This window comes from Nomascus leucogenys, unplaced genomic scaffold (genome assembly GCF_006542625.1).
Source record: "Nomascus leucogenys isolate Asia unplaced genomic scaffold, Asia_NLE_v1 Super-Scaffold_285, whole genome shotgun sequence".
Lineage (NCBI taxonomy): Eukaryota > Metazoa > Chordata > Mammalia > Primates > Hylobatidae > Nomascus > Nomascus leucogenys.
In genome coordinates, this window is record NW_022095770.1 from 2,974,340 (window position 1) to 2,997,501 (window position 23,162).

General features: G+C 45.2%; 1 protein-coding gene across 2 annotated transcripts; it reads right to left on the reverse strand.

The window, feature by feature from the left end:
• Positions 1 to 5,417: 5,417 nt before the first annotated feature.
• CDC6 (cell division cycle 6) lies at positions 5,418 to 21,320 on the reverse strand. 2 transcript variants are annotated; one of them, XM_030808313.1, is made up of 12 exons: positions 21,257 to 21,320; positions 19,567 to 19,757; positions 17,829 to 18,110; positions 17,500 to 17,699; positions 15,551 to 15,726; positions 14,824 to 14,930; positions 14,379 to 14,518; positions 13,177 to 13,277; positions 11,867 to 11,931; positions 7,335 to 7,537; positions 6,757 to 6,897; positions 5,418 to 6,456 (listed from the first exon to the last, which is right to left on the reverse strand). In XM_030808313.1, the coding sequence occupies exons 2-12, from the start codon at positions 19,742 to 19,744 to the stop codon at positions 6,367 to 6,369; spliced, it is 1,683 nt and encodes a 560-aa protein (XP_030664173.1). In that variant the 5' UTR covers positions 19,745 to 19,757; positions 21,257 to 21,320; the 3' UTR covers positions 5,418 to 6,366. The 2 variants fall into 2 exon arrangements, with proteins under 2 accessions (XP_030664173.1, XP_003278309.1); XM_003278261.4 differs by having other exon boundaries at positions 21,087 to 21,297.
• Between the last annotated feature and the right edge of the window lie 1,842 nt (positions 21,321 to 23,162).

Sequence of the window (23,162 nt, forward strand, 5' to 3'; positions counted from 1 at the left end):
CCTAGAGGTCAACTAGTGCCCCTACCCAGCCCTCAGTAATGTCCCGAATCTTTATAAACAAGTTAAAGAGAGAATATTTTCCTAGATACCATTCAGGATAAATATACGGGCAGAGGGACCTCAATACAACAGATCAACTTCAAGGTCACTGATTCAGTTTAGTATAGCCAGTCTTCTCAGTAGCTCAAAAGGGAGAATTCAGGTTTGGTGGACTAGATGGGCAAGAGAAAGGTGGATAAGAATTCTGAAGTTGTGGACTGAGAACATTTTGCAAGGAGAGTTGCACATATCTCTAGCAGCAGAGCAGGGAAAATGTCATAAGGGGAAGGGCCAGAGGAAGTCAGGGACAGACTTGAGGGGAGAGGGCATGGCCTCTCTCTGGAAGGGAGGACACCAGCAATGCCTCCACCTCTTTCTGTCTTGCAGGAAGAACTGAGTAAAGGAGCTGGACTAAGGATGGAAGGCCCCAGGGTGGAGTCCATGGGGTGAGCTTAGGTCAAACCTTTCACCCTAATGTGCCCCAGTTCTCTCCCAGCTGTTAAACACGGCTCTTCGTTCTTCCCAGGCAGTTAATGAGTGTTTACAAAAGGGTTTGGAGATCCTCAGATCTCAGCTGGGCCACCACTACAGTTATAAAGTTCAATAAGAGCTGAGTGTTATTTGGGGAGGAGGAGTAGGGGAAGAAGGAAACAGACTACTCTCTTATAAACTAAGGATAAAACTAAGCTCAGAGAGAAGCACAAGCCTAGCTGCCACAGGATATCCTTGTGCCCATGGATGGAGGTCACCCCACCCCCCATCAACCACCACCAAAGGCTGGCCTCCAGCTAGCTGTAGGCAGAACCCAGACTAGCAGCTGGTCTTCATTAACTCCAGCTTTTTCACCCCCCACTGTGAACCCACAGCTTCTACAGGCCTAGGCTAGAGGGGGCTGCCCTAGCCCGACCTTGCAGCTGACACTGGGGTGGGGGGCACTGCACCAAAGGCCAAGTTACCAGCTGAAAAGAAAGTCAAAGCAAGAATCCTTTTTCCCATTGGGAGCAAGAAGAAAGCAGTGTAGGGGTGAGAGGGTGGAGGTGGGGGAATTTAGGGCAAACAGCAAGCAGTGAAGTCAGCTGGATTGAGGCCCAGAAACCCCCACACCCTGGGGCCAAGTCTTACTCTAGCTTTGCTTTCAGCTTAAGTCTTGGCGAGGCCCCAAATTAGGGAAGGCCCTGGTTGCCCCTTTCCGCCTCCCTACCCCCACCCTTATTAAATACACATTTTATCTCTCAGCATCTTCATTATCTTAACTGAAGGAGACAAGCAGTGGATGGCGGCAGCAGACAGCGTCAGGAGCGGGGGGCGGTGCTGGGAGCAGGCGCACCCTTGTTATAAAGTGCTGATCTAGCTCTTTCAGGCAGTGTGGGAAACAGAGGAGGGATCAAAGGGAGTGAGGCTGATTCAGAACTCAATTAGAGCTTTTTAAAAAACGAAGCTGGCTCTCTCCTTTCGCCAGTCTTCAGCCTTTACCCAAGCCCCTTGCACCCAATTAAGTTCCACTGCCAGTGCCTTGGGGCTGGGGTTGAAAATCAAGGGGAGGTCAGCGGGCACACCTTCTCCCCTTACGGAACACCTCTTCTAAGAGGAAGACCTGCACTCTTTGTAGCTTAAGAGAAGGTATCTTAGAAGGTACCTTATCTTTTCAGGAAGAACCTGACATCACGACTTGCTCCAAGTTAAAAAGTGGGACATCAAAGGTGGGCTCCTCCCTAAACCCTTGCCTAGAGACCCAGCTTCTGGCCAATCTAGCAACACTGAGTAACATCCAGACAGGCAGCCCTCTTCACAGCCTGTAGATAAGACTCTTCCCCTCATAGCCAAAGCATCCCACCAGCAACATGGAAGTCGCCTCAAGCAAAATGCCACTACATCAGAGGGAGTGATTGGAATGCATCTGTGAGGCTAATAAATGCTCCAAAACTGTGCCAAGACACATTTTGTAAGACAGAGCACCCTTCTTATGCAGGGGCCTGCTCCACCTCTGTGCAAAAGTACCACCAACGTTTACCTTCAGCTTAGAACTGTTCTCACCATGGAGGGAAAGGCAGCACCTTATTTGGTTCATTTATCTGTTCAACAACTATTGAGTACCTACCAGGTATTAGGCACTATACTAATTGCTAAGGACAGATACAAATGTAAATAAAATTTCAATCTTGGCTCTCTTTTGTCCTCCCTCAGCAGTCAAGGTAACATGTCTCAAGATATTTAAAAAATATATAACCGGCCAGGCATGGTGGCTCAAGCCTCTAATCCCAGCACTTTGGGAGGCCGAGGCGGGCGGATCATGAGGTCAAGAGATCGAGACCATCCTGGCTAACACAGTGAAACCCCGTCTTTACTAAAAATACAAAAAAATTAGCCGGGCATGGTGGCGGGCGCCTGTAGTCCCAGCTACTCAGGAGGATGAGGCAGGAGAATGGTGTGAACCCGGGAGGCGGAGCTTGCAGTGAGCAGAGATCGCGCCACTGCTCCAGCCTGGGTGACAGAGCGAGACTCCATCTAAAATATATATATATATTTATATATATATAAAACCCAAGTCACATCTTATTCCCAACTTCTCATTCTTATTGGTGTATCTGCTTTGTCTTTTATTTTTAGAGACAGGGTCTCGCTCTGTCACCCAGGATGTAATGCAGTGGTGTGATCATAGCCCATGCTGAGTTGAACTCCTGGGCTCAAAGCATCCTCCCATCTCAGCTTCCCGAGTAGCTAGGACTACAGGTGCGTGCCACCATGCCCAGCTAATTTTTAAGATTTTTTTGGTAGAGAAGGGTAAGGGGGTCTCACTATGTTGCCCAAGCTGGTCTCAAGCTCCTGACTTCAAGTAATCCTCCGGCTGCTGCCTCCTCCCAGAGTGTTGGCATTACAGGCATGAGCCACCACACCTGGCCTGATGTACAGTCAAAGGGACACTTAGTAAAGGTAGGGAGCAATGCAAAAGGGGGGGCACAGAGAGAATAAGAGAATAAGGCTCTGCCAACTTTTCGATCTCTGGGTAGCTTAGACCTCACACATTTTTTTTTTCTTTTTTTTTTTGAGACAGAGTCTCACTCTGTCACCCAGGCTGGAGTACAGTGGCATGATCTCATCTCACTGCAACCTCTACCTCCCAGTCTCAAGCAATTCTCATCTCAGCCTCCCAAGTAGCTGTGATTATAGGTGTGTATCACAGCACCCGGTGAATTTTTGTACTTTTAGTAGAGACGGGGTTTCGCCATGTTGGCCAGACTGGTCTTGAACTCCTGACCCTTAAGTGATCCGCCCGCCTTGGCCCCACAAAGTGCTGGGATTACAGGCGTGAGCCACCACACCCGGCCTTTTTTTTTTTTTTTTTTTTTTTGAGACAGTCTCATTCTGTCGCCCAAGCTGAAGTGCAACCTCTGCCTCCCAGGTTGAAGTGATTCTCCTGCCTCAGCCTCCCCGTAGCTGGAATTACAGGAACATGCCACAATGCCACAATGCCTGGCTAATTTATTTTAGTAGAGATAGGGTTTCGCCATGTTGGCCAGACTGGTCTCGAACTCCTGACCTCAGGTGATCTGCCCACCTCGGCCTCCCAAAGTGCTGGATTACAGGCGTGAGCCACCACACCCAGCCTGGACCTCACGCATTCTTTCTTGCAGACTTACCTAGCCACAGGCAAGTCTCCATTGAGCTAGAAATGTCTGTGGCAGCTCTGGGGTTGAAACACACACCAATTTATTTTGTCTATGCTCTTTCCATGGCAATACCCAACACTCTATGGAAGCTTAATCAGCTTCCTTGGGGTGGGGGGGAGAGATAAACCAGGATATAGATACACGCTCCATCACCTTCAAAAGGAAGAATGTAGGTCAGCATCTTTGCCACTACTCTAAGTGAAGCAGCCTATGATCCTGGCAAAAACTGCTAACCACAAGCCCATCCCATCCCATCCCACTAAAACTCCTACCACCTTCCTGAAGCTCTCAGCTTCAGGGAGAAAAGCCAGCAAGGAAAGGGCTTTCTTCCTCAGCAGTATGAATTACACTTAAGACTTTACTGACAAACATATATCAGCTTTTGCTCCCACAAGGGCAGTGGAAGCCAAGCAGGGACACTAAGTCTGCTTCACGCATCATTGACAGAACCAACCCTGTTCCAATCGCTAAAGTCTTAAGAGCAGCAATGACCTAGAAATTGACAGTGAGGGGAGAAGTAAAGAAAAGGAAACTAACAAATCAGTAGACAGAAAACCCTATTTCCAAAACCAGGGGAAAGGGAGAGAAAGAGGGGAAAGAAATTTGGCCCCTTTGAATCTACCAATGTGATTTTGGCTGGAAGCCAGGGAGGATACATAGCAGCCCCACTTCGAGTCAAGCCATGTTCCTGACTCAAGCCCTACAGTTAAGAGGAAGGCGCCAAGCCTCAAAGACAACGAGGTGGGGAGGCTGCTCCTTACTGGGCAGGATCCTACTGTGGACACAGAACAGACAGCAGCTGCCCACAGTGTGGAAACAAACTGTAAAGCAGTCACGTCTCTTAAGGCTGCAGCATCCAATAAAATGTAATTTAAATCAAGCTTTGCATCTGTTCTCAATCCCATTCAGTCTCTGCTTCCCATCAGCCTTCGGACAATCTTTGCAATTATGCCTGTTAACCCTTATAGTCCCAGACACTTTCCAACCTTCTAGGTATAGAACTGTGTTTCCATGTTCAAACTACCTTCAGAGGGAATGAATACTCTAGTAGTGTGAGAACCACATTCAGACTCATGCCTACAGACTATCTTGTGCTACACACACCAGTGGGTAGTGTTCATTTCAGAGGGCTCTCTCTGCTTTCCTTGCCTCTATCCCATACCACCTGTTGTAGCTCAGGTCACATTACAAGGATACAGTGGTCAGGATGAATGAAACAGTGGCCAACAGATCACTTGCACACGTATCAAGTTCCCAAATGGAAGGCCATGTCAGAAAGGTAGAGGCGGCAGCAGGAGAGCTCAGGGAAAAGCAGACTTGATCACTGGCTCTCAGATCATTCATATCACATATGGTTTACATTTCAAGCATTTGTTTCGGTTATGAAAGGACAGCAATCTCCCGAACAAATCAAACTAGAACTTCCCCCCTTCCCTCAAAACTACCTCAGCCTCAAGCATCCGCTTTCAAAGTAGTCAGTGTTATAAGGGTGCCCTCTGGTGTCTCAGTCACAAATTGCCATTTAATGCCACCAAACCAAACCCAGAAGACTCTTGATTAAACAACCATACGGATTAATTTATCTAATAAGACTGGAAAAAATGTGTTTAGATGAAAACCCAACCCCAAAGTATTCATCTTGAAACAAGTGGCTTCATCTAAGGGCAGCAAAGACTGTGGGACAGCCTAGGAAGGAATTTTCACATTGACTTCTGAAAGCTTGAGCTCTTGAAATCTGATTGCTTAAAAAGACAAAGAATGCAACTTGAAAATAAATATATTCACTATCTGTAGAGTTATAGTCTCCTTATGACCCCAATGCCCTTGGGAGTGCCCAAGAAACTCAACGAGTCTAAAATGCCACAGTGTCGTAGTATCTGCACCGTGAACATAGTATACTACAAAACAAATTCTTTAACCAGTGTCCTCCAAATCTCCATGTGGACTTGCTTGCATTTTTCTGGATCATTTTCATTCTTCTTACCCTAACCTTAAAGTTCTTAACAAAATACCTTAATGGCTGGGCATGGTGGCTCACGCCTGTAATCCCAGCACTTGGGGAGGCCGAGGTGGGTGGATCACTTGAAGGTCAGGAGTTCAAGACCAGCCTGGCCAACATGGTAAAACCCTGTCTCTACTAAAAATTAAAAAATTAGCTGGGCGCGGTCGTGAGCATCTGTAATCCCAGCTACTCAGGAGGCTGAGGCAAGAGAATCACTTCAACCTGGGAAGCGGGTGCTGTAGTGAGCAGAGAATGCGCCATTGCACTCCAGCCTAGGCAACAGGGTGAGACGCGGCCTCAAAAACAACAAAAAAAACAAAAAAATACCCACTCATGTTTGAGCAAAGAGGTAAATATACACACATTCCACTACACAGATCTGTACACTTGCAAGCACATTGGCTAGAGATACACAAGTGGTAGAAGTAGTGAATGTAATTAAAAAGAGTCTACCTGGTCACTTTTATGGGTAAAAATAGTAAGACCCAAAGATATTATTCTGTGCTAATATTAAAGAATCTATAGATTAAAATTCATTGGCTTCAAGTAAAAAAGGTCATATTTGTTTTCAGGCCTGAATGTGTAAAGCACTAAAATGAAGACTGTAGCTCTCTAAATGCCAGCTGAATACTTTCGGGTGGGGTGTAAGAGAAGAATTTAAGGCAATCCAGTAGCTAAGATATTTCCAATTAAAGCTTTATCTTTCAGAGCATGTTCTATTTCTTTCTCTTCAATCTTGAAAAACACCTGGAAAGAAGAGAAAAGGATTTTTTACACTGGAGAACTCACAAAAGCCAAGTTGTCAGTACACAAACTTCTACCATATTAAACTTTTTCTCGCAAAAGCCAAGCAAGTTAAACACTTTCTTTTTCCAATGGCCTGAAAAAATATTCATATCACACTCCCATCTTTACACCCCTTAAACCTTACCTAACAAAAAACAACTTAACTAATTGTGGTCATCTTGTTTAACAATAAACCTTTACTTTAACATCAATCTACAAAATAGGACAATTAAAAACACTGTCACAAAAAAGCAGTTGTACCTTTGTCAAACGGGTTTCCTTGTTTCTCTTTAATCCTAAAATGCCCCTGGCTTCCAAGAGCCCTGAAAGTGACAAACACTCTGACTGGTCCACAGCCGCCACCTGCTGTTTGCGACAGACTTTACTGTAGGCTTCATATAACTGGTAGGAAACAAGGGAGAACAAATGCTGCTTAAAAGTCACATTGCTTATAGCCTTTAATCATTTAAGAAACCTGAGTCTAGGTTTGCAAAAACTTATCTGAATACCCTATTTCTTCCTCTTTTCAATAAAATCCTTGAACAGGCTTCTGTAGATATTCCCTAAAACCTATACAGTAATGTAGGAAAGGGGCTTTATATATTTCCTAGAGAGATGCAGAAACGAAGGGGAGGATAGGGAAAAGATTAATGGTAAACTCTCAACCACAACCCAAGGGAAATGGGTGCCTTTTATATAGTACCAGTATTAATTCTCACTGTTAAAATCCATTTTAAATTCATCATCAGCTGAAGTATCATAGGCCTTTTGGGAAATACCTGCTCTGCAAAGCAGATTCTGATCTCTACCTCCGTTCCGTCTGCTTCATCCCAACTTACCTTCCCCAGAGTGACCTCTTTGATTTTCAACTGCCTGATCAAGAGCATCAAAGAACAGACCAAGATCTTCTGCTGAAGAGGGAAGGAATCTTGTGCTCCTTCTTGGCTCAAGGTCATCCTGCCACCATCAACTTCTGAGATGACTTGGGATATGTGAATAAGACCAACCCTCTTGGGAATCAGAGGCTCAGAAGGTGATTTACCTATAAAGTAAATAAGCCAAGCTTAATTCAATTTCTAAAATATTGTGTATATGTATGTATGATGAGACAGATGATACTAAGTTTGAGCTAAAGGAAATTCAAGTACAGTCACATGGTGGCAAAGCAGAGGTTTGTTTTTTTTTTTTTTTTTTTTTTTTTTTGAGACGGAGTCTCGCTCTCTCGCCCAGGCTGGAGTGCAGTGGCGCAATCTCGGCTCACTGCAAGCTCTGCCTCCCGGGTTCACGCCATTCTCCTGCCTCAGCCTCTCCCAGTAGCTGGGACTACAGGCGCCCGCCACCACGCCCGGCTAATTTTTTTTGCATTTTTAGTACACACAGGGTTTCACCGTGGTCTCGATCTCCTGACCTCATGATCCGCTCGCCTCGGCCTCCCAAAGTGCTGGGATTACAAGCGTGAGCCACCGCGCCCGGCCAAAGCAGAGGTTTTAAATCTCTACCCAGAGGCCAAAGGATGAGAGATAATGCTATTCTCTTAAAGATGTCAAAATAACGTGGGATGACTTGAAAAGTAGGGTTACCCTTTCTCTGGGCCAAATATTGAGCTATTTTGTCCTATGGAATGTAATTTAATGTCAGAGGAACAAAACCCAACTCATGAAAGGACCAGAGAACTACTGTATTTTTTTTTGGGACAGGATCTCTGTTGCTCAGGCTGGAGTGCAGTGGCACTAGCATGGCTCATTGCAGCCTTGGCTTCCTGGGTTCAAGTGATCCTCCTGCCTCAGCCTCCTGTGTAGCTAGGATTACAGGTACGTGCCACCACACCAGGCTAGTTCCTAGTATCTCAGAGGTATAGAATAACAGAACCTTGAAGCAAAGATGGTGACTGTGCTTGGTAATTAAGAAAGGAAAAAAAAGGTCGGGCACAGTGGCTCGCGCCTGTAATCCCAGCACTTTGGGAGATCAAGGCGGGCAGATCACCTGAGGTCAGGAGTTTGAGACCAGCCTGCCCAACACGGCGAAACTCCGTCTCTACTAAAAATACAAAAATTAGCTGGGTGTGGTGGCAGGCGCCTGTAATCCCAGCTACTTGGGAGGCTGAGGCAGAAGAATCGCTTGAACCCGGGAGGCAGAGGTGCAGTGAGCCAAGGTTGTGCCACTGCACTCCAGCCTGGGCGACAAGAGTGAAACTCCGTATCAGAAAAAAAAAAAAAAAAAAAAAAGGAAAAAAAAGTTGGAAAATTACCTAATATTTTGGATCAAATGAGTGGCTAAATGTGGTGAGTGAAGTCGCTGCCATATCAGCCCTTCAGATGGCTTCCCCAAATGACCTTTGAGGTTTGGTTCACTTGCCCAAGCTGATTAGCAGTAGAGCAACACTTGAGAAAATGTCATTGGATATGCTAGCAGATAGCACTATCTTTTTTTTTTTTTTTTTGGTATTTTTTGTAGAGATGGGGTTTCATCATGTTACCCAGGCTGGTCTTGAACTCCTTAGCTCAAAGCAATCTGCCCTCCTCGGCCTCCCAAAGCACTGGGATTATGGGCATAAGCCACCATGCCTGGCCAGATATCATCATCTTAATAACAGCCAGGGGTTGGGAAACTGCCAATAAACTGCATAAGACTATATCCTTAGCAAACTACTGTAGGAACAGAACACCAAATACCACATGTTCTCACTTTTAAGTGGGAGCTAAATGATGAGAACACATAGACACATAGTGGGGACAACACACACTGAGGCCTACAGGAGGGTGGAGGGAGAGGATCAGGAAAACTAACTAATGGCTTGAGCTCAGGAATTCATGACCAGCCTGTGCAACAAGTCGAAACCCCATCTCTACTAAAAATACAAAAAAACAGCCGGGTGTGGTAGTGTGTGCCTGTGGTCCCAGCTACTCAGGAGGCTGGGGTGGGAGGATGGCTTGAGCCTGGGAGGAGGAGGTTGCATTGAGCCAAGATCATGCCACTGCACTCCAGCCTGGGTGACAGAGTGAGACCCTGTCTCAAAAAAAAAAAAAAGACTATGGCCTCATCGTTTGGAGATGCATGAATTCCAAGACAGAAACATCTTCTGTAACAACCTTTGCCTGAAGTTACTTCCTGAAATCACTTGCAGTTGCCCCACAACAATTTACTTCTATAATATTACATTACCACAAAGGGATGCTGCAGAAGACTAATGGAGAAACCGGAGATCACAGATCAAGTAAGAGAATCTTAAAACTGAAAGGAATTTAGAAGTCTATTTTTACTCCCTATCCAATGGCCGAGTCCTCTCTAAAACAATCTCAACAAGTGGCATCTATCCAGCTTTTGTCTGAATATCTTCAATGCTGGAGAACCCACTGTTTCAAGGAAGCCCAGTTAGTTCTAGTTATTATAAATTTTCTTCTTATATTTAGTTGAAGTCATTCTCCCTACAGCTTTCTGGAGCCATTGAAAGCCAATCTCAACCTGGTATGGTGGCTCATGCCTGTAATTCCAAAGCTGTGGGAGGCTGAGGCAGGAGAATCACTTTATCCCAGGAGTTTGAGACCAGCCTGGGCAACATAAGGAGACTCCTCCACCCACTGACTCTACAAAAATTTTAAAATTAGCAGTAGCTGGAGCTGGGGAGGCTGAGGTGAGAGAACTGCTTGGGCCTGGAGGTTGCAGCTGCAGTGAGCCATGATCACACCAGCCATAACTGCACCACTGGACTCCAGCCTGGGAGACAGAGCAAGATCTTATTTCACACAAAAAGAATAAAAAAAAAAAAAAAAAAAAAAAAAGAAAAAAGCCAATCCCACACAAACCAAAGTCAAAAGATAGAACGTACAACCTCTTTACCTTTTTGAATTATGTTTGTGCTAGTGGTGCTCACAGGGGCCAGTGACAAGCCTAAATGTTACTGGTGAGGAAAAAGGAGGAGGAAAAGAGGATAATCTGAAAAGCTGAAAACGAGGAAGAAACCAGTATCTAAGTCTATACATTGGCATATATTGCCTACTATTAGCCTAAACACTATTTTTGGCTACTTCTGAAATATTTTTAATTATTTTATTTTAGCAAACTGATGAAAAAAAGAAGAATTTCATGCAGAACTATAATGCCAGAAACAATTTTACTAACTCCCAGTCAGTGTAGGAGTGAAAAAGTAACAATCAAATCTTATTATTCTGTTTATAAAGACTAACACTGGATATCAAATACTGTAAGATATGTAGTTCATGGCCATTTTACATTTGCCACAACCAAAACAAGGCTGAGGGAATGGAAAATTAATTTTGTCATTTGTGATAGCATGTAGCTTACTGTAGTAGTATGATCTTTTTACCTCTACCCTCCAGACTTTTTTAAAAGCTTGAGATATCCCAAGTTGAACTTATAATTCTTCTTATTATTATTCTTTTGGGACAGAGTCTCGCTCTGTTACCCAGGCTGGCAGTGCAGTGGCACCATCTCGGCTCACTGCAACCTCTGCTCCTCCGGCTCAAGTGATTCTCCTGCCTCAGCCTGCCAAGTAGCTAGGACTACAGGCGCACACCATGCTTGTCTAATTTTTTTTTTTAAGTTCTGGGATACATGTGCAGAACATGCAGGTTTGTTACATAGGTATACATGTGCCATGGTGGCTTGCTGCACTCATCGACCTGTCATCTAGGTTTTAAGTCCCGCATGCTCCCCCTCCCTTTGGCCCCCACCCCCAACAGCCTCCAGTGTGTGATGTTCCCCTCCCTGTGTCCACGTGTTCTCATTGTTCAACTCCCACTTATGAGTGAGAACATGTGGTGTTTGATTTTCTGTTCCTGTGTTACTTTGCTGAGAATGATGGTTTCCAGCTTCATCCATGTCCGTAAAAAGGATATGAACTCTTTGTAGAAACGAGGTCTCACTATATTGCCCAGGCTGGTCTCACAATCCTGGGCTCAAGCGATCCTCCCACCTTGGCCTCCCAAAGTGCTGGGATTACAGGTGTGAACCACCCCACCTGGCTTCACAATTCTTTTACCCAATTCTCCCTTATTTATCAGGCTTTGCTTTCACCTATATTAAGACCTAAAGCGCACACAACATAAGCACCCAGAGAGCTGATCCAACCTCATTGTCTACAAGTTTCATTTCTAGAGCTTGGAAAGAAAACTTACTCTGTCCCAGCCATTTACGCAATCAATACCCTGGGAACTCATTTCCAGTAATGCATGAACTATAGTACTGGCAGGCAAGATTGAAATAAAGTAGATGAAACAGACTAAAGACACAGACACACATAAAAATGGGTAAGTTTGGATTTAACTATGTTCATTTCATCTTTCTACCTCTTTCCTCAGAAAAGCTAAGCTTCCAGTTACAAAGGAAGACAGAAAGGAGATAAACTACTTACATTCAGACAGTGGTTTGAGAATAGTCTGGCTTTTGACATCTGACTCTACAATTTCAATAGCTCTCCTATAAAAAAAATTTCTAAAATTAATTTAGTCTGAGCCAAACCAAACACACCAAACCACCCACCTCAAAAGCAGGCACATTAATGACCATTGCTCAAAGACTGCAACTATGAGCAATGGTCATGTAGGCTAACATGGTTTAGCCTACACATATCCTACGTGTTAACTTTAAAATTATGATGTTTTATAATTTTAAAGCCCCCAAACAAAACTGGGTTATTTCTCAGATAAGGGGACTTAATTGCTTTGAAATAATTCATGGACGTCAGATTTGAGAAACTTCAATGGTTTCCTCCTAATAGATGCCAAGTAGGTCATCATACATTAAGCCAATGATAACATTTTGGATGAGGAGAAAATGTCATGGGTAGGAGAGAGGATATGTAGTGTGGGTGACTGACTAAAGGGAGCCAGCACCACCCATACACACCAAACCTAAAAGGGATATCTTCAGTTATATATACATAGGATATGCGTAGGCTAAACCACGCTAGCCTACATGACTATTGCTCATAGTTGCAGTCTTTACCCAAGTAGTTTGCTGATTAGGGGAAACTTTCAAATTCAGGATCACGCAATCTAGCAATAGGAAGAGCTTACTCTCCCACTGCTCTCTCCAAAGCACTTTGCCCACAGGAAGCCATAAGCCAGACCTAGGTCTTCTGTATGGCAACAGGGGGAGGTTGGACCAGCAGGCCAGCACAGCAAGTATCATTTTAATGGACCCAGTGTCCCTACTGGGAAGGAAGAAATTTCATCAGTTGGCACAGAGGCTTTCCCCAGCAGGAGGGGCAGGAGGACGGGAAGGGAGAAAGAGGTCTGGAGTACAACTGTGGGGGACCACCAACTGGAGGGAAGAAGGGGTGCTCACAAAAGGAAAGGAAGGGGAAAAAGTCTAAAGGCAAAGATGGTTCAGGTCCATAAATAAATCTGCTTGAGACCAGCTAATGGAAAAGTAAACTGGAGTCTTTTTTAATACAAATGTAATTAACCAATCTATAATCACTACAGGGAGTGCCAGCAACATCTCATTTGTTTCTCCCTCTGTAGGTAATGGACTGATAATGTTTCAGACATTAACACGGTGGAAATCCAGAGCTCCCCACTGAGAAACAAGTCCTCCTTTCTGAGCGTAAAAAAGTAGCAGAACAGAGCCTCTTAAGCCACATTCACTTGAGTTACATGAGACAATTAACAGCATTTCTTTTTTTTTTTAATAAAAGAAGGCAACAGAGCCATAACTCACCTGCAAACATCTAGTGCTTTGCGAACATCTCCTGAAACAGCAGAGACTTTGCGCGCACAGAATTGAATTGCAGCATTGTCCAGAACCTGATCTCTAGATACCTTCAGACAAGACATAGAAGATGACAGTTTGAACCATAAGATTCTCCCTCTGTAATTTAGGTCCCAAGCATAAATATTGTCACATTTAACCCTAAACTTGATTGGCAACTCTTTAGGGTTAAAAAGATGCCTTTTCTTCTGATAAATAATGGAGACATTTGAGAGTTTTCACACATTTAAGCATTTTGTATGGATGTGGGAGAAGTTCATAAATGGAAAAAAGCAATCAACTGAAATTAGCAAAAATAAAAAATCTATTTAGTCACTTTCAACAGAAAAAGTTTTTTCATAGGCCCTATTTTTTTTTTTTTTTTTTTTTTGAGACAGAGTCTCGCTCTGTCGCCCAGGCTGGAGTGCAGTGGTGCAATCTCGGCTCACTGCAAGCTCTGCCTCCCGGGTTCACGCCATTCTCCTGCCTCAGCCTCTCCAAGTAGCTGGGACTACAGGCGCCCACCACCACGCCCGGCTAATTTTTTTATATTTTTAGTAGAGACGGTGTTTCACTGTGGTCTCGATCTCCTGACCTCGTGATCCGCCCGCATAGGCCCTATTTTTTAAAGGTCATTAAAGAAAGCACTTGAGGCCGGGTGCCGTGGCTCACGCCTGTAATCCCAGCACTTTGAGAGGCCGAGACAGGCATATCACCTGAGGTTAGGAGTTCGAGACCAGCCTGGCCAACACGGTGAAACCCCAGCTCTACAAAAATACAACAATTAGCTGGGCATGGTGGCAGGTGCCTGTAGTCCTAGCTACTCAGGAGGCTGAGGCAGGAGAATCGCTTGAACCTGTGAGGCAGAGGTTGCAGAGAGCTGAGATCACGCCATTGCACTCCGGCCTGGGCGACAAGAGCAAAACTCCGTCTCAAAAAAAAAAAAAAAAGCACTCGGGTGATTCCTCTAACTCCTTTTATTTCAACACTGAGACACCCAGTAAATGAATGAAGCAGAAATTCACATAAGAATGTTCTCACTATGGTCCATAGGAACTCCCTTGCTCCATTAATAAAGCAATCAAGACAAAAATATTTTAGAACTATTGTTAAATTTTCCTAGCACAGGTGATCCAAGGAACACGTAATTTGGCAAAATAGTTGGCACTGACCTGATTAAGTCGATCTTGCAAAATAGTGACTATCTGGTTTCTGGTATAAGGTGGGAAGTTCAACAGCTGTGGCTTACATTTTTCTCTAGCTTGAAGCCTAGGCAGAATTCTATCTGTGAGATCCAGGGTATTAGCAATACCTAAGGAGGAGATCAACAACATTGATCATTGGTCAAATTATCCTAAAGGGAAAACTAAATCCTCTGAAAGCTAAATAAATTTCCAATTATAGAATCTAGCATTCTAATTGTTGCTTCCCACTTGTCTCCTACCCCAACCCAATAGATAAGATGTATCTATTAGGTAAGATGTACATAGTCATTTAACTTTCTTATTTTGACACGGCAGAAAGCTGGTTTAAGATAAAATAGCTGATAAATAAGCTGAATATATATTAAAAAAATACTTTAGAATCACCATGTAACATTAACAATTGGGCACTAACCAATCAGCACCAAGCGAGAATTGCTTAGCCATGGCCATTCAAATAGCGTGTACAATACATCCTGTCCTTTGCTGTCCAGTTGATCCATCTCATCCAATATCAACACACTATAAAAAGAGAAACAATTAGTATCCATATTCACCTTCTTAACCCTCTAATGTTTGATATAGGCTGACTTCAGGTCACTTTCCTAAAGCTGAGACCAGTTTAAAGATCATAATCTATCCTATCTCTAGTTACTGCTACAAGGATACCCCACATCATCTACAAGCAATCCAATTTAAAATTAGGTGTATCTTCCTTCTCTTCTTTCCCTTTAAGTTTATGTAACTATCCTTCAGAGAGCAAATATACAAAATGTACTTTTTTTTTTTTTTTTTTTTGAGACGGAGTCTCGCTCTGTCGCCCAGGCTGGAGTGCAGTGGCGCAATCTCGGCTCACTGCAAGCTCCGCCTCCCGGGTTCACGCCATTCTCCTGCCTCAGCCTCTCTGAGTAGCTGGGACTACAGGCGCCCGCCACCGCGCCCGGCTAATTTTTTGTATTTTTAGTAGAGACGGGGTTTCACCGTGGTCTCGATCTCCTGACCTCGTGATCCGCCCGCCTCGGCCTCCCAAAGTGCTGGGATTACAAGCGTGAGCCACCGCGCCCGGCCTACAAAATGTACTTTTTATGGGCAACAGACCTTGCAGATTTTCACAGAGCAACATGAAGCAGAACAATACTTACATCATGGGGCCCTTCTCTGCAGTCATATGTTTTTCCAATTTCCTCATCATGTCCTTCCCAGCTGGCCTGGATACCTCTTCCTGACAAATCTCCTGAGCAATAGCTGGGAATACAGCCTGGGCACTCCTCAAGGACATGCAATTCAGCATGATAGTTTTAAAGCCTTTCAGTTCCTTCTGGGAAAAAAAATGCAAATATGGGAGTTATTTTGGCCTCAGAAAATAAAGATCTGATACAGCCTAAACCGTCTTTGAAGAGCTAACAGCACGTAAGGAAGCTCTACTTTCATCTGGAAAGATTTAAACAATGAAATTACAAATGTCTTATTTTGAAGAAACCCTCAATCTTCTAAACTTCTACTCTTTTCTTTTCTTTCTTTTTTTTTTTTCTTTGAGACGGAGTCTCACTCTGTTGCCCAGGCTGAAATGCAATGCCACAGTCTCAACTCATTGCAACCTCTGCCTCCCGGGTTCAAGTGATTTTCCTGCCTCAGCCTCCCAGGTAGCTGGGATTACAGGGATGCACCACCACACCCAGCTAATTTTTGTATTTTTAGTAGAGATGGGGTTTCGCCACGTTGGCCAGGCTGGTCTCCAACTCCTGACCTCAGGTGATCCACCCGCCTCAGCCTCCCAAAGTGTTGGAATTAGAGGTGTGAGCCACCACACCAGGCCTACTCTTTCTTAACTCTTTTTTTTTTTTTTTTTTTTGAGATGGGAGTCTTGCTCTGTCGCCCAGGCTGGAGTACAGTGGCGTGATCTTGGCTCACTGCAACCTCCACCTCCGGGTTCACGCCATTCTCCTGCCTCAGCCTCCCGAGTAGCTGGAACTACAGGCGCCCGCCACCATGCCTGGCTAATTTTTTTTGTATTTTTAGTAGAGACGGGGTTTCACTGTGTTAGTCAGGATGGTCTCAATCTCCTAACCTCGTGATCCGCCCGCCTCAGCCTCCCAAAGTGCTGGGATTATTGGCGTGAGCCACCATGTCCAGCCTTCTTTTTCTTTTGAGACAGTCTCACTCTGTCACCCAGGCTGGAGTACAGTGGCAGGATCTCAGCTCACTGCAACCTCTGCTTCCCGAGTTCAAGTGATCCTCCTGCCTCAGCCTCCCAAGTAGCTGGGATTATAGGCACCTGCCACCATGCCCGGCTAATTTTTTTTTTTGTATTATTAGTAGAGACAGGGTTTCACCATGTTGACCAGGGTGGTCTCAAACTCCTGACCTTAGGTGATCCACCCACCTTGGCCTCCCAAAGTGCTGGGATTACAGGTGTGAGCCACTGTGCCTAGCCCTCTTTCTTAACTAAGTGCCAGCCAGGCACAGTGGCCTACACCTGTAATCCCAAAACTTTGGGAGGCTGAAGCAGGTACATTGCTTGAGCTCAGGAGTTCAGGACAAGTCTGGGCAACATGGTGAAACCCTGTCTCTACAAAAAATTAGCTGGGTGTAGTGGTGAGTGCCAGTATTCCCAGCTATCCAGGTGGCCGAGGTGGGAGGATCACCTGAGCCCAAGAGGTCAAGGCTGCAGTGAGCTGAGATCACACCACTGCACTCCAGCCTGGACAACAGAGTGAGACCCTGTTTCAAAAACAAAACAGGCCGGGCACGGTGGCTCACACCTGTAATCGCGGCCAACACCGGCGGATCACGAGGTCAGGAGATTGAGACCATCCTGGCTAACACAGTGAAACCCCGTCTCTACTAAAAATACAAAAAACATTAGCTGGGCATGGTGGTGGGCGCCTGTAGTCCCAGCTACTCGGGAGGCTGAGGCAGAAGAATGGCGTGAACCTGGGAGGCAGAGCTTGCAGTGAGCCGGGATCGCGCCACTGCACTCCAGCCTGGGCAACAGAGCGAGACTCCGTCTCAAAAAACAAAACAAAACAAACAAACAAAAAATCCAAGTATCATTTTACCAAGAGTATCATAATTCAGACTCTCAATGTACCTTGAGGTCTTGCAGAATCCGGCTTAAGCAGGCAGTTTTTCCAGTTCCAGGAGCACCAGAAAGGTAAAGGCTTCCAGCTTTTTTCCCACAGATGTGTTCCCTCAGGAAATTCCTGATGACATCCATCTCCCTTTCCCTGGCAGGCAGCCGATCTGGGACAGCTGTGTTCAGGACCAGCTTTGCTTGCTGGTAGCAAGTGCCTATGCCAGACATAAAAGGTCAATTAGACACAACAGAAAGTGAATGAGAAGACCCACTGGGTGGTTTCATTTGGAGTCATCAGCCTTGGTTACAAGGGCTGCACTAACAGTTGCCATGTAAGAACAAACCTTCTTGCTTGAATAGTCTCACACATGCAGATTCTTTCTCCAGTGGACATCTCTGCTCAGAATTTGTTGTGATCTCTTGACTTTTTCTAACTGAAGAAAGTATTTTGTTTTGGTGAACTTTGGCTAGTTCTCTTTTGCTAGGAGACTTAATTATCAGCTGATTGTCAAATACCAATCTTCGTCCCTTAAGTGTCTGTGAATGAGGGGGACCATTCTCTTTCTTGCCTTGCTTTGGTGGAGAACAAGGAGGTAAATGGGGAGTGTTGCATAGGTTGTCATCGCCTGAAACATAATAAAATAAAAATATAGTCACTTATAGCATTGGATAGTAAAAGGATGTGCAAGACCTCTGCCTCTCCCAGAAACAGGTGAATTTCTACCTCAGTCAGAACCACCAAAATAAAATGCCTCCTCACTTAGCGGCAAATATTGGCCACCAGATGGCACCACTGATCTCACTACAGTAAGTCTCTTTATCCACCGTTCTAGTTACCCTCAGTCTGAAAATACTAAATGGAAAATTCCAGAAATAAACAATCGACAAGTTTTAAATTGCATGCTGTTGAGTACCATGATGAAATCCCGCACCATCCTACCCGAGACATGAATCATCCCTTCAGCCAGCATATCCACACTGTATATGCTATCCACCCACTAGTCACTTAGTAGCTGACTTGGTTATCAAATCAAAAACACAGTATATGTAGGGTTTGGTACTATCCTCGATCGCAGGCAACCACTGGGGGTCTTGGAATGTATCCCCCATGGATAAGTGGGGACTACTGCATTTAGTAGAAACCAAATGGGTTTTAGTAGGATGAAATTGTAAGGCTGTTTTGAAACAGGTTTTCTCAACCTTGGCACCACTGACATCTTGGACCAAATAATTCTTCATTGTCAAGGAGCTGTCCTGTGCATTGTAATGTCTAGCAGCATCCCTGGCCTCTACCCACTATGCTAGTAGCAACCCCCAGCTGTAACAACCAAAAATGTCTCCAGAAACAACCAAATCACCCCCTATTTAAAAACAAATGTTCCAAAACAAGAAAGAATTAACAACCACTGTCCTAAAAGATGGAAAATATTCATCATGTCACCTTGCTTAATTTCACAAATATTGAGGTAAGTTTCATAATACCATGTAACTACAAGGTAACTTAAAACACTGACAGAACTAAGTTCAGTATTAAGGAATTGAAGATCAGACCTACTAAGTAGTTCAGAAAGTGACCTCAGTAAGTGGCTTAACTCTGGAGTTCGGTAAGCACTTAGCAACCATTCTGAAAATAACTAAAATGAAGAGTAGTCTTAGGCCAGGAGCGGTAGCTCATGCCTATAATCCCAGCACGCTTTGGGAGGCCAAGGCAGTTGGATCACCTGAGGTCAGGAGTTCAGAGACCAGATTGGCCAACATGGCGAAACCCCGTCTCAACTAAAAATACAAAAAAAAAAAAAAAAAAAAAAAAAAAGCCGGGCTTGGTGGTGGGCGCCTGTAATCCCAGCTACTTGGGAGGCTGAGGCAGGAGAATCGCTTGAACCCAGGAGGCGGAGGTTGCAGTGAGCCGAGATCGCCCTATTGCACTCCAGCCTGGGAGATGGAGCGAGACTCTGTCTCAAAAAAAAAAAAAAAAAGAAAGTCTTAACTGAACTTAGAAAGCTTCTTCAAAGGACACACATCTTACCAAGAAAAGAAAGGTCACGAGCTGCTAGTGAAAAAGTGATATAATGTATGGTTTACCCAGACGTTTCCTGGGGCTGAGAGGCAGGGCTTTTACACGAGGAGAACAGGTTACAGCTTGGACATTTGTTGGTTCTAGTTTGGCATCACTGGAGTTTTTAGTTTTGTTCAATGCCCGAGACAGCTTCTTTTTTGGAAAACTGATTGTAGCCTGTGCCTGGGATCGGGTTTGAGGCATGATGGCAGCACAGCTAGATAAAAAAAATAAGAGAACAACTAGTCAATATGTGAAAGTGAAGAGAAAATAACTAACATGGAATTTATTTATACTGATGATTAACACTTATTTCCTAAGTAAATTATGTTATCACACTTATTTTAGCATTCACTTTTGCTTCACATCCAAATCTATGCAAGAACAGCTGACATTTGTTGTCTACCTACTACGTGGAAGGCGCTGTTATAAACACTTTAGGTACCAACTCGTTTAACGACGATCTTAGAGGTAGGTACTATTATTAGCCTTTATTTTACACATGAGAAAACTAAGATAAACAGTGGCCCAAAGTCACAGAAAAACGGGAATGTAACCCCAGGCATCTGGTGCCAGAGCCCAAGTTCTTAACCAATTGAGCGATGCAATAACAAGTTACCTGAAATGGGCCGGGCGCGGTGGCTCACGCCTGTAACCCCAGCACTTTGGGAGGCCGAGATGGGCGGATCACCTGAGGTCAGGAGTTCGAGACCAGCCTGACCAACATGGTGAAACCCCGTCTCTACTAAAAATACAAAAATTACGGCCGGGCGCGGTGGCTCACGCCTGTAATCCCAACACTTTGGGAGGCCAAGACGGGCCAAGACCGTCCTGGCTAACACGGTGAAACCCCGTCTCTACTAAAAATGCAAAAAATTAGCCGGGCGTGGTGGCAGGCGCCTGTAGTCCCAGCTACTCGGGAGGCTGAGGCAGGAGAATGGCGTGAACCCGGGAGGCGGAGCTTGCAGTGAGCCGAGATCGCGCCGCTGCACTCCAGCCTGGGAGACCGAGCGAGACTCCGTCTCAAAAAAAAAAAAAAAATACAAAAAAATAGCCAGACGTGGTGGTGGGCGCCTGTAGTCCCAGCTACTCGAAGAGGCTGAGGCAGGAGAATGGCTTGAACCCGGCGGGCAGAGGTTGCAGTGAGCCGAGATCGCGCCACTGCACTCCAGCCTGGGCGACTAGAGCGAGACTCCGTCTCAAAAAAAAAAAAAAGTTACATGAATTGATTTATATAGAACTTCTAGTTTCCTCCCTCCAGGCACGCGGGGTGTCTTTATCACCAGTTCAGCCCAGCGCCCGCCACATTTAGTCTCTTCTCTCCCAAGCCCTCACACTGCAGCTCAGTCTTCCCTCAGTTCTTTCCGCCCCTGCACTCAGTCCTCATTCTAGGCAGCTCTCAACGCACCCCAGAATATTTCCTTCCTACAACTTTCAGCTCCTTCACACCACGCACAACTGCTAGAACTACCCCGAGGGCACCTGCCCTTTCCCTGATCCCGATCTCAGACCTCCAGCGAGTTCAGCTCTTTTCCCTTCACTTCACCTCGGGCCTCGCCGGAACCCGCAGCCTTCACCCAGCTCCGCTGCCTCACAGACCCCAGGCCTCCTCGAGCAATCCTCTCCTTTCCACCTCCTCAGTGCAGGATCCTTCTCACGTCTCTCACACGCAGCCTCACGGACTCACCACCACAAGCCCCTGAACAAACTGCACACCTGCAGCAGCAAACTCCAGCCGTGCTCGCGCCAAATCCGAAAGGCCACAGCGTTCCCACCTCCCGCCAAAGCCCAGCCTCGATTCTGATTGGCTCTAGTCACAGAGCCGTTCGCCTTGGGCACCGCCTCTTTGTTTGCTACCAATCCAGTGGAAGAGTTACAGCCAATGAGAGAGCCCCAAGTCTTAGCGTCGCTGTGAAGCCACGACCACTGAACGGGGGAGGGAATCTACATCCGGGGCCTCGGTGGAAAGACGCGCGATTGCGGCAGGGCAACTCTGGGTAAGGCGGGCCGGCCTCGCCGCAAAGCACGCTGGGAAGCGTAGTCTTTGCTGCCGCGCAGTCCCGCTCTTCCTTTGACTGCAAGTGTCAAGATGTGGTTCCCCTTCTCACTGCCTAACGTACCCATTTGCATCATCCTGATGGGCTAGATTTTCAGAACCGCTACATGATACCTACCGTTTTGGGTTCTGTGCGCCAGGTATGATGCTAGGCACTATATTTACCTCTCTAATGCTCAACCTCGCAAGGCACAAGGCAAAGCTGTATACAAGGTTAGAGATCACAGCATCTTGGTGACAGTAAAGAGCCTAGGATCCAGATCTCCTGATGGCTGAACTAGTGATTTTTATGGTAAAGTTCTACACACCTATATAAAGAAAAACTATGCTTCATCATAGTATCTCTTTATTTGTGCTTCAAAGGTAAGAAACAGAGCCAACTCTTTGCTTTTATTTCGTTCAACGTAAGAATATTATGTTCTGTGCATCTTCTTACCATTAATCCACACATGGTGGGGAGAGAATTACGACCCCGTAATTTTAAAATCTTTTATGGCGAAACACTAGGATTTCAGGGCCAGGGAAGACAGCTATATAGAAGAGGCAAGCTGAGTTTTTAATGAAAAATATAAATTAGCGCAGTAATTTGAAGGCCAGCTTCCAAAGCCAGTAACTCATCTAAGCCTCAGGTTCCTTTAGAGGCCAGAACCCAATTCTAGGTGATGGTAAACATTTATCTTTTACCCCTCAGTAACAAATAAAATAGAGCCGTAAAGCCTAGAAAGAGGGAAGCAACAATATTACGATCATCAGTGAATTCGTACCTAGTTCATGAAGAGAACCAATATTGAGTGCTTATGTTTATGCCAGGGGCTGTGCTCAGTATTTTACCTACATCACCTTATTAATCTTCACAAGCACCCCCACGAAGCTGGTGTTATTTCACTTTACAAATGAGGGAACTACAGTAGAGGGGAGTTGAGGAAACTTGCCCAAGGTCACACAACTAGTAAGTGGAAGAGCTAGAATTTGAACTCTGACAGAAAATCAAATTCTTGACCACTTTATCATAGGGGGATGATTAGACAGATTCAGGTTCTAAACAGGAAGAGATGGTGGAGTACATTTCGTGAAGGCTTTTTAGCAGCTGAAAACTACAAAAGTGAAGAGAATGGGCTGCCATGAATGGAGAAAGTTACCACACAATGGAAGCTTTTTTTTTTTTTTTTTTGAGACCAGTCTCGTTCTATCACCCAGGCTTGAGTGCAGTGGCATGATCTCAGCTCACTGCAATCTCCACCTCCTGGGTTCAAGCCATTCTCCTGCCTCAGCCTCCTGAGTAGCTGGGACTACAGGCACGTGCCACCACGCCTGGCTAATTTTTGAATTTTTATTAGAGGGGTTTCACCATGTTGGCCAGATTAGTCTCAAACTCCTGACTTCGTGATCCACCCACCTCAGCCTCCCACAGTGCTGGGATTACAGGCGTGAGCCACCGCTCCTGGCCACAATGGAAGCTTTTAAAAGGACTAGATGGTATTTCTGATGTCTTAGTAGGACAGTAGAACTCAGGAAGCAGCCTTCACTGTTCATACTTTTATAATATGGGCACCTAAAAATTGTCCT